Source organism: Gekko japonicus, unplaced genomic scaffold, assembly GCF_001447785.1.
Source record: "Gekko japonicus isolate JY-2015 unplaced genomic scaffold, Gekko_japonicus_V1.1 scaffold1804, whole genome shotgun sequence".
Classification (NCBI taxonomy): domain Eukaryota; kingdom Metazoa; phylum Chordata; class Lepidosauria; order Squamata; family Gekkonidae; genus Gekko; species Gekko japonicus.
This window is the reverse complement of record NW_015177066.1, coordinates 256,982-271,541: the sequence shown is the minus strand read 5'-3', so window position 1 is coordinate 271,541 and position 14,560 is coordinate 256,982. Positions and strand designations below refer to the sequence as shown.

Sequence of the window (14,560 nt, the reverse complement as noted above, 5' to 3'; positions counted from 1 at the left end):
ACCTGTGCTTGTTCTGAAGAAAGGTGGTCTCATGAAATGGAAACCTCCGGGCCAATAGTCATACTTGCTTTTGAGGTTGTTTGGAAAGATCCTTCTATCCCGTAGGTCTTCCACATAAGAATGTAACAAATCACTTGCAGGGTCAGACCAGTGGTCCATCTAATTCAGCATCCCATTTCACATCACGACTAACCCAGTTGCCCTGGGGAGGCCACCAAACAGGGCATAGAAACCCCAGACCTTCGCTTAATGTTTTCTCCTCACACTGGGATTGAGAGGCTTACCGCCTCCAGATGTGGAGTCCCTTTAGTTGTCATGGTTGGTAGCCACTGATGATTATTCCTCCATACTTCTTTCACCCAAAGAGTGATTAACACATGGAATTCACTGCCGCGGGAGGTGGTGGCGGCGGCGGCTACAAGCATAGACGGCTTCAAGAGGGAATTGGAGGAGCATATGGAGCAGAGGTCCATCAGTGGCTATTAGCCACAAGGTATAGATAGGAATGGGGGGGGGGACATGTTGGGAATGGGGCGGGGAGCTGATCCACCTGCAACTTGTTTAGAGATGTAAAATCTCTGGAGATTTTGAACCCATTTGAATTTGGAAAAGTTCGGGAGGGAATTGAAATATCTACATTCCTTTTCTTCCTGTCTTTGAAACCATTCTGTAGGTTCTGCTTGCATATTGCCTCTTTTCGAATGCTGTGACAGATATCTTTCAGCCTTTGTGGTTTTGCTTGTCCTGTGGTGTTGGGGGGGGGGCGTGTTTTAAAACGTAAAGGGGGGTATATGATGACGGTGCGCTTCACGATCAAAGCAGCAGTGACACTTTTATCAGAGTACCTCTTCTTGACTTAAAAAACCAAAAAAAACCTCAGGTTCTGAAAACGAATCCGCTGCAAGAAATCCTTCTCTATCCACTCGTAAACATACCAGAAAGAGGCCCGCAACTGAAGCCCTTTTTAAAGATTTCCTGCCTTAATCCACTTAGGAGAAGGAATGTTCCTTGGAGTTTGTCCCGAACACCTGTGAAGAGGGACGAAATGATCGGTGCTTCCCCCATGCAGAATGGCATAACATTCTTGACTCCCCCGCCTCCTATTTTGCTTCTCAGTGTAATTTTAGATTTGGAGGGAGAGGACGAACCTTTCAGCTCTGAGCCTACAGAACACAATGGCCTGTATTGCTCTAATAAATACACGTAAAGGGGGAGTTGTTTAGTTAACTGGGTTTCTTAAATCCCATCTGATGTTCAGTAGGTAAACTTTGGAGCTGTTTCCTTTTTAAACTAGTTCTTGGCAGCTGACGACCTGCATGTAGCAAGGCCCTGTCGTTCACAAATAGCTAAAATAGATTTATGACGTGGTACTTGTCGTACAGCTAGTGACAGGAATTCATCTGAGAATTAGGTCACGGTTCTGGGTTGGTAACCAGCCGTGAAAAGCTGAAGTGGCACCTGATGGACACCCTATTTCAGGCTTGTTTTCCAGTGCTTTGCGTTGAGGAGGACTGAATACTAGGCCTTGAGAATGTTCCGCTGAAGTCATGTTCCGTCCACAGAAACAGAAGTAGGTTAGATGTGAAAAAGAGGAGATCTGTGAGACCACCAAAGCCCTATTAACCCTTTCCTTCCCTTCCCCTCCCTAACTCTGCTTCTCTTCTTCCCCTTACCCCTGCCAAGCACCATTCGGGATTGCTGTGGCAACCAATGTTCCTTCTAAGCTGTGATCTTGTGAGCAAAAATTCTACTTTGTGAGCCACTGGCATTAAAGTTGTGAGCGAGCGAGAATGTGCCATGTATGAGGATTTCAGTGCATTGTACATGACATCCCATAACAGGAGATACTGTCAGGATAGACAGGTTGCTTACCTGTAACTGGTGATCTTCGAGTGGTCATCTGTGCATTCACACCCTTGGGAATATACTGCGCCTGCGCTGACCTTCTCGGTACCGGTAGCTAGCAAAAGGGATTTTCGCGCCTCTCCCAGGTCACGCGCCGGCTCCACTGCGCATGACCAAGGAGGGGCACGCAGATCCCGCCAGTTCCTTCTGACCGCCGCCCAACAGCCTTCAAAGAAACAAGATGAAGGGCCGAGAGCAGAGGGGAAGGAGGGCGGGTGGTGTGAATGCACAGATGACCACTCGAAGATCACCAGTTACAGGTAAGCAACCTGTCTATCTTCTTCGTGGTCTCTGTGCATCACACCCTTGGGAGAATAGCAAGCAATAACTCTTACCTGGAGGAGGGGCCGAGGCCCTACATCTGCGCCGTCTGCAATATAGACCGACCCAACGCCACACGACGAGAAGACCGGACATCAAGGGCATAATGCTTCACGAAGGTGAGCGGAGTAGCCCAAGTCGCAGCGTTGCAGATGTCCTCCAACGGCATACCTCGCAGGAAAGCTGTGGAAGTTGCTACCGCCCTCGTAGAATGGGCGCGAAGCTGACCTGGAAGAGGTTTCTTAGCCAAAGCGTAGCATAGCTTGATCACCTCCACAATCCATCTCGACAGCCTCTGGGAAGAGATCTTCTTCCCTTGGGAGGGCATACTGTGAGCAACAAACAAAGCTGGAGACTGGCGAAAAGACTTAGTCCTGCCCAAATAGAACAACAACGCTCTCTTAACATCCAGAGAATGCAATTTCCGTTCCTCTTCATTAGCAGGAGACGGGAAAAATGATGGCAGAACTACATCTGAACGTAAATGAAATTCCGAAACAACTTTCGGTAAAAAGGAGATGTCCAAAGACAATGAAACCCCATGTGGGGAAAAACTTAAGTATGGTGGATCACACCTCAGAGCAGACAATTCGCTGACCCGACGAGCAGAGGTAATGGCCACCAAAAACGCAGTCTTGAGTGACAGCAATTTTAGAGAGCAAGTGGCCAATGGCTCGAAAGGTTTTCCCATCAAAAAACGCAAAACTAAAGCCAAATCCCAGGCCGGGGTTGGAGGACGACGGGGAGGGTACAGGCGAATAAGGCCTTTACAAAACTGTTTTGTCTGAGGATGCGAGAAAACTGAAAACCCATCAACAGATGGATGAAAAGCTGACACCGCAGCTAAATACACTTTAACCGACGAAAAACTGAGACCCAAGTCCATTCTGGACAAAATAAATGCAAAAATAGACCTCAAATCCACTGGCGGAGGAGGTAGATTTGAGGAATTCAAATACTGCAGGAATAGATTCCACTTCCTTGTGTAGGAAGTCCGAGTAGACAGTTTACGACAGTTCAACAAGACATCATTGATACGAGCGTCCATCACTGAAAGCGTATTTCCCACAGAGTCAGCTTGAGACTCAGAGGATCGTAGTGAAGGACCTGGCCCTCCTGAGCCTGGAGGAGATCCAACTCCTGCGGCAGGTGTACAAAGGATCCCTTGGCTAACCTCAACAGTGTCGGGAACCAAACTTGCCGAGGCCACCAGGGGGCTACTAGAAGACAATGGGGCTTGTCGTGTTGTATTTTCACCAACACCCTGTGAAGCAGCGGAATCGGAGGAAATAGGTACAGAAAGTTGTGAGCCCACGATATCAACAGGCCGTCCCCCAGTGACAGAGGGTCCAACCCCGCTCTGGAACAAAACATGGGACACTTCTTGTTGAATCGAGTTGCAAAAACATCGATGTGGGGATGTCCCAGACGTTGAAAAAGAGGGAGGAGATACTTTGAATTCAGCTCCCAATCGTGGTCCGATGCTCCTCCTCTGCTCAGGAAATCTGCTTGCTGGTTCAAAGTTCCTGGCAGATGGGCAGCTTGGAGAGTGATATTCCGATGAAGGCACTCTTCCCATATGTCCATAGCTAGCCTGCAAAGGGATCTGGACACTGTCCCGCCCTGGCGATTGATATAAGCCATTGCAGTTGTATTGTCCGTAAATATTAACACAGCTTTCCCTGCAACCTGTTTGTGCAAGGATCTGAGGGCAAATTTTACGGCCAGCAGTTCCAGATAGTTGATGTGATGACGTTTCCAAAGGGGCTGCCATGGAGCACCCACACAAGTGTCGTCCGTATGAGCACCCCAACCCCACAGGGAGGCGTCTGTGGTGATCGACATCACGGGAACAATCGGTTGGAACGGTGCACCCGCCAGCAAATTGGTGTCCACGAGCCACCACTGCAGGGAGGTAAGGACCTGAGGAGGCACGACTAGTCGAAGACTTGGGGGGTGAAAGGAGGGGCGAAATTTCTTTAGAAACCAAAGCTGCAACGGACGCATGCGAAGGCGTGCACACTCGATCACAGAGGTGGTGGCTGCCATGAGACCCAGGATCCGCTGAACGTGGACTGCTGATGTCACATTGGATCGGAACAAACGTCGAATTTCCAGACGAATGGTATCTGCCCGTTGGCGAGGAAGGTAGGCCCGAGTGGCCAGGGAATCTATGACAGCTCCTATGAACTGCACGCGAGTTGCAGGTTGCAGCATGGATTTCTGCAAATTGACTAGAATTCCAAGGGAGGATAGGGTCGACAGTGTAATGGTGATGTGCTGAAGGAGACAGTCCTTTGAATCTGCCACCATTAACCAGTCGTCTATGTACGGAAAAATCTGAATGCCCTGAAGACGAAGGTGGGCGACGACAACCACCATTACCTTCGTGAAAACCCTGGGGGCGGTAGAGAGCCCGAAGGGGAGGGCTTTGAATTGATAATGGTCCTCTCCGACCGTGAATCTGAGGAATTTTCTGTGACGAGGATGGATGGAGACGTGAAAATAAGCGTCTTTGAGATCTAAAGTGACCATCCATGTCCCTGGAGGCAGGAGTGGTAAAATACTTTGCAAAGTGGTCATACGAAACTTTTTGTAAACAATGAATCGATTGAGAAATCTTAGATCCATAATTGGACGAAGTCCTCCGTCCTTCTTGGGGACCGTGAAATATCTGGAATAAATCCCGTGGCAACGATCTGCCGCCGGGACTATCTCTATAGCGTTTTTCAGTGACAGAGATCGTACTTCTTGCATCAGGACAGGTGACGTTGGAGTTCCGACGAAATGGGAAATTGTGGGGATTTGAGAAAACTCTATGAGATAGCCATCTCTTATTATAGAGTGAACCCATTTGTCTGTAGAAATGTCCAGCCATGCGTGAAGAAAGGGAGCGAGGCGAGTATGAGCAGTAAGGCTGAAGTCAAAGCCCCTGTTTGGGATTCTTGGGAAACTTCGACTTATAGGCACCCGATGATTGTCCTTTATTCTTAGGGGGAAAAGACCTTGACTGAGAAGAGGGAGGTCTTTGCCATTGATCCGTAGGCGATTTGTTGTACGGTTGTCTAGAAGACCAAGATTGTCTAGGCCATTGCTTGGTCTTAGGGTATTTAGTTGGGGGAGAGATTCCCAGACTTTTAGACGTCTTGATACTCTTATCCATTTCCTGTAATACCGTATCAGTGGTGGAACTAAACAGTCCAGAGCCTTCAAAAGGAAGGTCCTCCACCGACGATCTGGTATCATATGGCAATGAGGAGGAACGGAGCCAGGCATGTCTGCGTAGGGCTACGGAAGTTGCTAGAGTCTTGCTAGCAGATTCCAAGGAATGCTTGGCAGCACTAATTTGATGTCTAGCCAGTACCATCCCTTCATTTTGAAGCCTCTTAATCTGAGGCTGACATTCCTTTGGTACATGTGGAAGGAAGTCGTTTAAGCGTTTCCACAAATTGAACTGATAGCGGCCCATGCAGGCTGCATAATTTGCCGTTTTAATGCCCATTGCACCGACAGTGTAAAATTTTCTGCCCACCGAGTCCAACTTCTTTCCTTCCTTATCTGATGGCGTTGAGTGACTCGATTTTCCTTTCGTGGACGACGATACGACCAAAGAATTGGGTTTAGGATGCGTGTATAGAAACTCAGCCCCAGATTCTTGGATCTTGTACATGTGATCCAGACGTTTATTGGATACAGTAATGGAGGCTGGATGGGTCCAAAAGTCCTTAGTAGTTTGTAAGAGGACTTTTGTCATTGGAAGAGCCACAGAAGGCGAAGTGTTGGAATGCATAATGTCAAAAACATTGTCATCCACGAAACTGGCAACGAGAGTAGGAGTCATAGACAGGTCCAACGCCATACGTTGAACAAAGTCTCCATATGACTTAACATCCTCTGATGGAGAAATAGGCAGATCCGCTTCCACATCCTGTGGGGTGGATTGTATGTTCACGTCCTCTATATGTTCAGAGGAGTCGTCTGAATCGGAGGATACATTGGATGGTTCCGGGGATGATCCGGGTAATTCCGGTTGATGCGTTGTCGGCATGTTGACCGGGGGTGCAGCCGGGTCTGGTGGATGTATCGGCATGGACTGCTTCGATACCGAGGATCGATCCCGAAACTGCGAGATGCGGGATGACACCGATTGACGATCCCAGTCAGGTGGAGGTGGTGGAGGAAAAGCCCATGGGTATGGGTATCGGCTTCCATACAAGTAATGCCACTGTCTCTCATCCCAGGTTAAAGTAGGGGATGCCGGTCGGTGTCGATCATCGACTCCACGTTCCGGGGAAGCATGAGAGGATTGACGACTCGACATATCAGATTGCGACTGATTTGTCTGCTGAGTAAGGTCGATGTCGAGATCTGAACCAATCAGGTGATGAGGTTCTTGCGTGAGATCTCGACCTTGACTAGCTGAAACCTTATGGACTTTCGACTTGTCCGTTTTAGGTTTCTTCGACTGCTGTGAGTCTTTGCCCTGCTTCCGGATCTTGGAAGGTACGGCATCAGATATCCCCTGCTTCCGGATCTTGGAAGGTACGGGGTGGTCTTTTATCGGCGTCGATCGTTTCGGTGCCGAAGCATCGATTGCGACCGTCGACGTCGATGGTCCCGAAACGGGAGGACAAGTGTCCGCAGCCAGGGTGGACATCGAGGCGTGCCCGGACGTGTCCAACGGCGAAGACGACTGTGGAGATAGCGCCTTCTCCATCAAAGCCAAGTGCAGACGAGCTGCCCTGTTTTTTCTCGTCTGGTTCGAGAATTTCTGGCAATGTCCGCACTTAGAAACACAGTGCGACTCCCCTAAACAGACGAGGCAAAGCGAATGCCCGTCGGTGGGAGATATTTTAAGGCCGCAAGTCTTACACCGTTTGAAACAACCCCACCGCGGGGCCATAGGCCAGCGGAGGGGGAAACGTTAAAGACAAGGAACAAACACACCGAAGAAAAATGCTAACTACAAAAAACAAAATAAAGAAAAGGAAACTAACTAAACGCAAGTTTAGCAAAAAAAGTTTGGTACTTAGCAGACCGAGGCAGAAGGCGTCCTACCAGCGCGGCGGTCAGAAAAGAACTGGCGGGATCTGCGTGCCCCTCCTTGGTCATGCGCAGTGGAGCCGGCGCGTGACCTGGGAGAGGCGCGAAAATCCCTTTTGCTAGCTACCGGTACCGAGAAGGTCAGCGCAGGCGCAGTATATTCCCAAGGGTGTGATGCACAGAGACCACGAAGAAGATGCAATGTTCCCTCTAAGCTGTGGAGCATTGTGAGCAAAACTTCTACTTTGTGAGCTACTGGCATCAAACTTGTGAGCGAGCCATTTGGCTGCTGCATAAATTAGTTTGCTCTGGAGCCGTCTGGTGGCAACCTGAACACTGGTGGCAACCTGAAATTCCATTCATATTCCAGAGGTTTGTACTTTTTTACCACCTGGGCCATGTTCTGTCACAATCAAGGCTCCCTCTAAGCTGTGGAGCCTTGTGACCAAAAATTCTATTTTGTGAGCTGCTGGCATTAAAGTGGTGAGCGAGCGATTGGGCTGCTGTGTAAATTTGTCTGCTCTGGAGCCATCTTTCCCGAGCTGAGACAAAAAAATGTGTGAGCCAGAGGCTAAAAAAATGTGAGCCAGCTCACACTAACTTCGCTTAGAGGAAACACTGGTCACAATATATATTCCTCTGAGTACATGAAACATAAATGGGAACCAACCACCAAACAAGGACGTGGTCATGTGATTCATGTACAAAGTGCTCTGCAGTTCTGCCGTTGTGGTTGTTCTGTGTTCCGAAAGTCCCATGAGGTATACCATGACTGTCATCTACAGACAGAAGCATACTCCCTAGAGAACACGCCGCCGCCCTTCAGGTCTCCCAGATACCTCGTTCTAGCAGGCCAAGGGCTCTCTCTCGTGCTCTTTGGGAACTCCATGCTGATCTCTCCGTTCCACTGAACTTAGCAGGACGACGATCCTTAGGTTTCCAATAGACCAGGGGTGGCCAAGCTTGCTTAACACAAGAGCCACATAGCATAAATGTCCGATGACTGAGAGCCGCAAGACGTGAACACACACATTTTTATTGAAAAAAATGAAAATTTGTAAATTAAATGAAAGAGACAAAGGCCTTCTCCGAGCCAAGCCAGCCTACTGGTGTGGCGGTATGGCAGGGCTTGGAAAACACATTTCACTTTAGATGGGGAGGGAGGGGAGAGAGAGAGAGAGAGAGAGAGAGAGAGAGAGAGAGAGAGAGAGACTTTAAATGCGTCCTTCAAGCCAGCCGGCATGGGGGGAGGGTGAGAATGCATTTAAAGTTCCTTTCTTTCCCTGCTCCCTCCCCCACCTCAAGCCTACCCAGGGAGGGGAACACTGGTTGGGGAAGGGAAGACTGATCGGGGAGGCAGGCCTCCCCTTTGCTTCCCCAGCCGCCCTGCCCAGGAGCTGTGTGCAGTTCTGGTCACCACACCTTAAAAAGGATATTATAGCTTTGGGAAAAGTTGCAGAAAAGGGCAACTCGAATGTTAAAAGGGTTGGAACACTTTCCCTATGAGGAAAGGTTAAGGCGCTTAGGGCTCTTTAGCTTGGAGAAACGACGACTGAGTGGTGATATGATCGAGGTTTATAAGATTATGCATGGGATAGAGCAAGTAGAGAAAGAGGTACTTTTCTTCCTTTCTCACAATACAAGAACTCGTGGGCACTCCATGAAATTGCTGAGCGGTCGGGTTAGAACGGATAAAAGGAAGTACTTCTTCACCCAAAGAGTGATTAACACATGGAATTCACCGCCACAGGTAGTGGTGGCAGCTACAAGCATGGACGGCTTCAAAAGGGAATTAAATAAGCATATGGAGCAGAGGTCCATCAGTGGCTATTAGCCACAAGGTATAGATAGGGGCTCTGTGGCAAGGGACGCCCTGTCTTCTTGGTGCCTGGGGGGGGGGTCAACAGTGGGAGGGCTTCTAATGTCCTGGCCCCTCTGCTGGACCTCCTGATGGCACCTGGTATTTCTGGCCACTGTGTGATACAGAGTGTTGGACTGGATGGGCCTTTGGCCTGATCCAACATTGGCGTCTCTTATGTTCTTATGAGCCGCACAATGTGTGTGAAAGAGCCACAGTTTGGCCACCCCTGCAATAGACCAGAGTTCAGGCTGATGATGGGGTTTGAGACTATTGCTGTGTTTTGAGACGATCACAGTGAGTGTGTGAGGGCTTCATTATTTGTTTCCTCCCCCAGCAAACTTGTTGCCTCCGTTCCCTTTCAGGTATCTGAGCGACTGAATCAACCCGGCGTCGCGATTGGCTTGGCTTGGACCCCCTTAGGGGGAGAGATCATGTTCGTGGAAGCCAGCCGCATGGACGGGGAGGGCCAGCTGACTTTGACCGGGCAGCTGGGCGACGTCATGAAGGAATCGGCCCATCTCGCCATCAGCTGGCTTCGCAGCAATGCAAAGAAATACCAACTAACAAACGGTACGTGGGAACCCACGGTCAGAGAACATGAGCGGAAGCCTTGGGCATCCCTCACAGGGCGTCTCAAGCACCTCTTGTTCCAGTCACCTGCCTGGGACCACAGGAGCAGAGAGTTGCCCGAATACATTGTGGGCTGAAATATGTTTTTGGTGGGCAGGGCTGGCCGACACTTAAACTTCCATCGCCAGTTAGCCTGGATCAGCTAGTCTGTGGTTTGCCCTAGACAAAGAAACCACCCTGATGCAGAATGAAGAACCCTGAACGTGGTGTCTCCTTTCCCTTTTAGAGTCTCCTGCACCATCGTGCACCCACGTGCTGTCATTTATTAACTGTGTCACATTCTCAGACAACCCAGGACAAAATGCACACTCCTCGTAGAAAATCCACGGCTGCATTGTACTTTTGCCAGTCAGTTGTGGTTTTGTACGTTTCTAATCTTCAAAACACATTCAGGATCATCTGGCTGTTGTGTGGCTGGGTTTGGACAGAACGCCAAGCCATTATTTGAGCTGCACGGAGGAGTTTTGTGCGGTTCTTCCTTCTCCTCTCGTGAGCAGTGAGCTAATCAAGTAACTTTGATTTCCCAGGGAAGAAGAACAATTTGCCTGCGCATCTGAAACAGAGAATTATGCTTTGCATGCATCTTGCAACCCAGGATTGGCAAGCCAGGGTTTGTTCCCAGTTTGCAGGGCAAACATACAAAATGGTTTGCCATGGAAGCAAAAGTAACCAGTTAGTCTGCCTCCTGGACATGGGAGGAGGGATATGAAGGGAGCCCATAATTCCTCGATTTCCCCCAGACTCATTCTCATAATGACAAACCTTGTCTGGCGTCTAAACCTGAACCAAGTCCTTGTGTTAGACCGGCAGTCGCCGTGTTATACTGATTGTTCTCAATTGCATTTTGAGTTTGATTGCTCTCCGCTTTGTAAATTTATGTAAATTTTACAGAGCAGATTATAAAATGTCTAATATTAATAGAACAGCCTGCTCTGTTCCATATTTTAAAGAATGCATTAACATCGCCACTGATCACTGGCTTTTATCGTCACTGGGGGAATGTTTAGAAATTGCATTCTTCCTGCATTTTTTTACAAGCCGTACGAACGTTGCCAGTTTCTCTCCCCTCCCCCCATATACACTTTATAGCGAACCTGTCTCTCTCTGCCTTGGACCCGCACGTCCTTTGTGGGGATGACAATACCCGTCTACCTTCCAGAGCCCTGTAAGGATGCTGAGATAATGAATCAGAAGCGCCTTAACCTCTTAGGCAACATGATATCTAGCCTACATGTTATTATGAAGAATATTGTGCATGCGTCTTCATGCTGCTGTTACAGGAGTTCATCTGGAGAAGTTAAAGCTTGCTGCCATGGCATATCGGTGCAGGTGTTTTCTTCCCTTCCTCCCGTATTTCGTTTCACATTCATTGCTGCCAATTGGAGCAAATGCTAGGAATGCAAATGCTGGGGGGGGGGCGGGGGGGAGTGGTATTGTGTATATGCAGAAAGACCGCAGGTTTGGATTTTCCATACTTATTCCTCCCTCCCCCTTTTCTCTTTCTTAAAGCTTCTGGAAGTTTTGATCTCCTTGACAACACAGACATCCATCTGCACTTCCCAGCTGGAGCCGTCACAAAAGATGGACCATCTGCTGGCGTTACCATAGTAACCTGCCTTGCTTCACTTTTCAGTGGGCGGCTGGTGCGTTCAGATGTAGCCATGACGGGAGAAATTACACTAAGAGGCCTGGTTCTTCCAGTAAGTATTGTTTGGAGAGAATGATAGCCGTGGAGCCGCTCCCACACACGCACACAATACCGAGTTTTAATTCCATCTCTATTGTAAGCCACATTGCCAGGCTTGTTCCATTTCATTCCTAGACAGCCTTCGGTAATCCTCTGGGATAGTTAACACAGACTTGATGTAAAAAAAAACCCTCCAAAACAAAACCCACTCTGCACTAGAAAGTTAGTAATCTGCCACGGTGACGTTTCCAAGAGAACAGAAGAGCGGATAACAGTAATTTCTTCCAGCCGTGGGGTTTAATTTTGCCTAATTTGAAACCGTGGACACATCATTTGTTGGATCCTTTCTTTGAAAGGGAACGATTCACCAGTTTTGATTTTCCCCACTTCCACGTGGACGCTAGATAAGTGACGTCCCAGGTCTTTAAATCGTCAAGAATTGGAAACGTTAAATCCAAAGAAAGTCTAAACTTCCTGAGTTCAGAAAACATCTTACCACTCCAAAACAAGGAAGTTGTGTATGGGGGGGGAGGGGAAACCACCAAACATGGATTGGTTGGTGGGGAGGATGTTTGAGATTCTTTTCTGAGTGGCACAAGCACAGCCTATGGAAAGAGGCATAAACTACAGAGGGAACATGCATGTGTGATTTTGCATCCAGCCAGGCAGCAACATGCTGTGGCCCCAGAACTTGCCTTTTCATAGCATTTGCGTCCTTGTGACGTCCCACAAGCAATACTCCTTCTAAGCTGTGGAGTCTTGTGAGCAAAAATTCTACTTTGTGAGCTCCTGGCATTAAGAGTTATGAGCGAGTGATTTGACTACTGCATAGTTTGCTCTGGAGCCATCCTTCCTGAGCCGACAAAAATCTGTGAGCTGGAGGCTAAAAAACTGTGAGCTAGCTCACACTCAGTTTAGAGGGAACACTGCCCACAAGTCCTAAATGAGACATAACACACCCTGTGAAGGTAGTCGAAGAAGCCATGGATAGGCAGTTGCCACCCGGAGCCCTGCTGGTGGGCTCTGGTTCAGCATGACAGGTGTCAAGTGGTGCATTCCAAACTGGTATAACATGCTGGAGTTGTTTGTGTTTCTGGAAATGCAGATTTGTAACCAGGATACCCATATTAAGAGTATACGGTCATCAGTTTGGTTTATAGCCCCCCCCCCCCCAATTTAATACTAAAGGTATTGATGTAATTTGGAATTTTCAGGCCAGAGATAACATGACCAAGGACCCAGAAAATGGAGAGGGAGGAGTCTGAAGGAATTATTTGGTAAACGTTTCCCTTGCTCGAAAGCCAGTTGAATCCAACTCTAGGGGGCGGTGCTCATCTCCGTTTCCAAGCCGAAGAGCCAGCGTTGTCTGAAGATGTTTTCGTGGTCATGTGGCCGGCTTGACTAAATGCCGAGGTGCACGGAACACTGTTACCTTCCCACCAAAGTGGTACCTATTTATCTACTTGCAATTTCTTGCTTTCGGATTGCTAAATTGGCAGGAGCTGGGGCCAGAGACATGAGCTCACTCTTGTCATGCGGCACTCCGGTCTCGAACTGCCGAACGACAGACCTTTTGGTCTGCAGCTCACAGGAGAAAGATACAGAATTGCATTAGGATCCAAGGATGTAGATCCATACCACTGTTCCCTTTATATCTATTTTAGGCCTCTGTGGGTGTGTAGCCATGAGGGCTAGAAACTTGCTTTCAAAATGAAAGCTAAGTGGCCCACTATGCAGCATGCTACTAAAGGTTTTGTCAGGAACAACTTCCAACCAAGTGAGGAAACCCCAAAGTGTCACCAAATGAACAGCTGTAGTAGTTCAGTTGCATTTCATACCTGCACTATGTTCTTACTCAGACAGAAGGTTCGTTCTTGGTGACTGTGTCAGTACTTGCTTTCTAGCTCCAACTAAAGCATCTAACGCTTTGCTGTATCTTGCCTGTAGTGTGTTGCGTTTTATAGCAGTCAGGGTAGTGATGCAGATTTTTGACAGGGGAATTACCCAAGCATCAACAGTTACTCTGCTGAAAGCCTCCAGCCTAATCTCTCGACTCCCTTCCTGTTTCATTCCGTGTCTTTAAAACAGGTTGGTGGGATTAAGGACAAAGTCCTTGCCGCACACAGAGCCGGGCTGAAGAGAATTATCATTCCTCAAAGAAACGAAAAAGACCTCGAGGAGATTGCAGCCAACGTGAGGCAGGATCTGGATTTTGTGATGACGAGTTGCCTGGACGAAGTTCTTAATGCTGCTTTCGAGGGGGGATTTTCAGCCAAGACTAGACTTGAACACTTCAATAGCAAACTTTAAGCAGATTGACCAACTGGGGCTCGCACAGGGAACAGAACGCAAAGCTGATGTCCATGTGCCTGGCTATAAAAACAAGAGTATCGAAGCAGGGTCATTAGCCATCAGATTTTTATAGCAATGGGTTGCTGTTCACCGGGACCCCTGTAAATCTGCGAGCCATTCATATTGGCCTTAATATGTACTAAAGGGGAACAGTATATGGAGAGAGATCTCAACGCTAAGCTCTTAATGATGATTATTCCTTTCAGATACGAAGTAGAGTTCCGCGAAGCAAGAGTACTATCCAATCACAGGAGCCCGCAGGAAACCATTGCCTAATAACAGTAATGATGATGCTGGCTTCTTTCCCCTAGAAAGCTCGAGGTGATTTTTTTACCTACTTGAATTTCAGAGATTTGGTTAAATTGGCATTGTATTAGGCAACAGTGGAATTCCCTTTTTCTAAATCCTGAAGAATTTAATGCAAACAGCTCAGGTCTTGCATGCAACTACTGAGGAGATAAGCTATTTTTGTCGTTGTCGTTTCCTACGAGACGATTTACAAAAAAAGTGTTTGGAGGGGATGCCTGAGGTGGCTTCAATCAACACCTACGTCCCCGTAGGAAGCACCAGGATTTGACTAGTCTGTGTACACTGGAAACAGAACCCTATTCTGATGATAGTGACTGCATAGAATTGTTTGGCACCTCCTACTGTTGATCCTCCTTTAATTGTTTTAAATTATACACTGGGTATGTTAATCCCATTTCACTGGGTAGGGGAAGCTTTACTTCTGTACAAGAGATGAGCTGCCTAAGTTGTGA

The 14,560-nt window shown here is 48.1% G+C and overlaps 1 protein-coding gene across 1 annotated transcript in view; it reads left to right on the top strand.

The window, feature by feature from the left end:
• The window catches only part of LONP2 (lon peptidase 2, peroxisomal), a 79,544-nt gene extending 64,984 nt beyond the window's left edge, over window positions 1-14,560 (top strand). Inside the window, exons 13-15 of the mRNA XM_015428183.1 lie at window positions 9,493-9,700; window positions 11,270-11,460; window positions 13,536-14,560. Of these exons, the coding sequence (XP_015283669.1) occupies window positions 9,493-9,700; window positions 11,270-11,460; window positions 13,536-13,757 (621 nt within the window). The 3' untranslated portion in view covers window positions 13,758-14,560. The remainder of the gene's footprint in view (window positions 1-9,492; window positions 9,701-11,269; window positions 11,461-13,535) is intronic.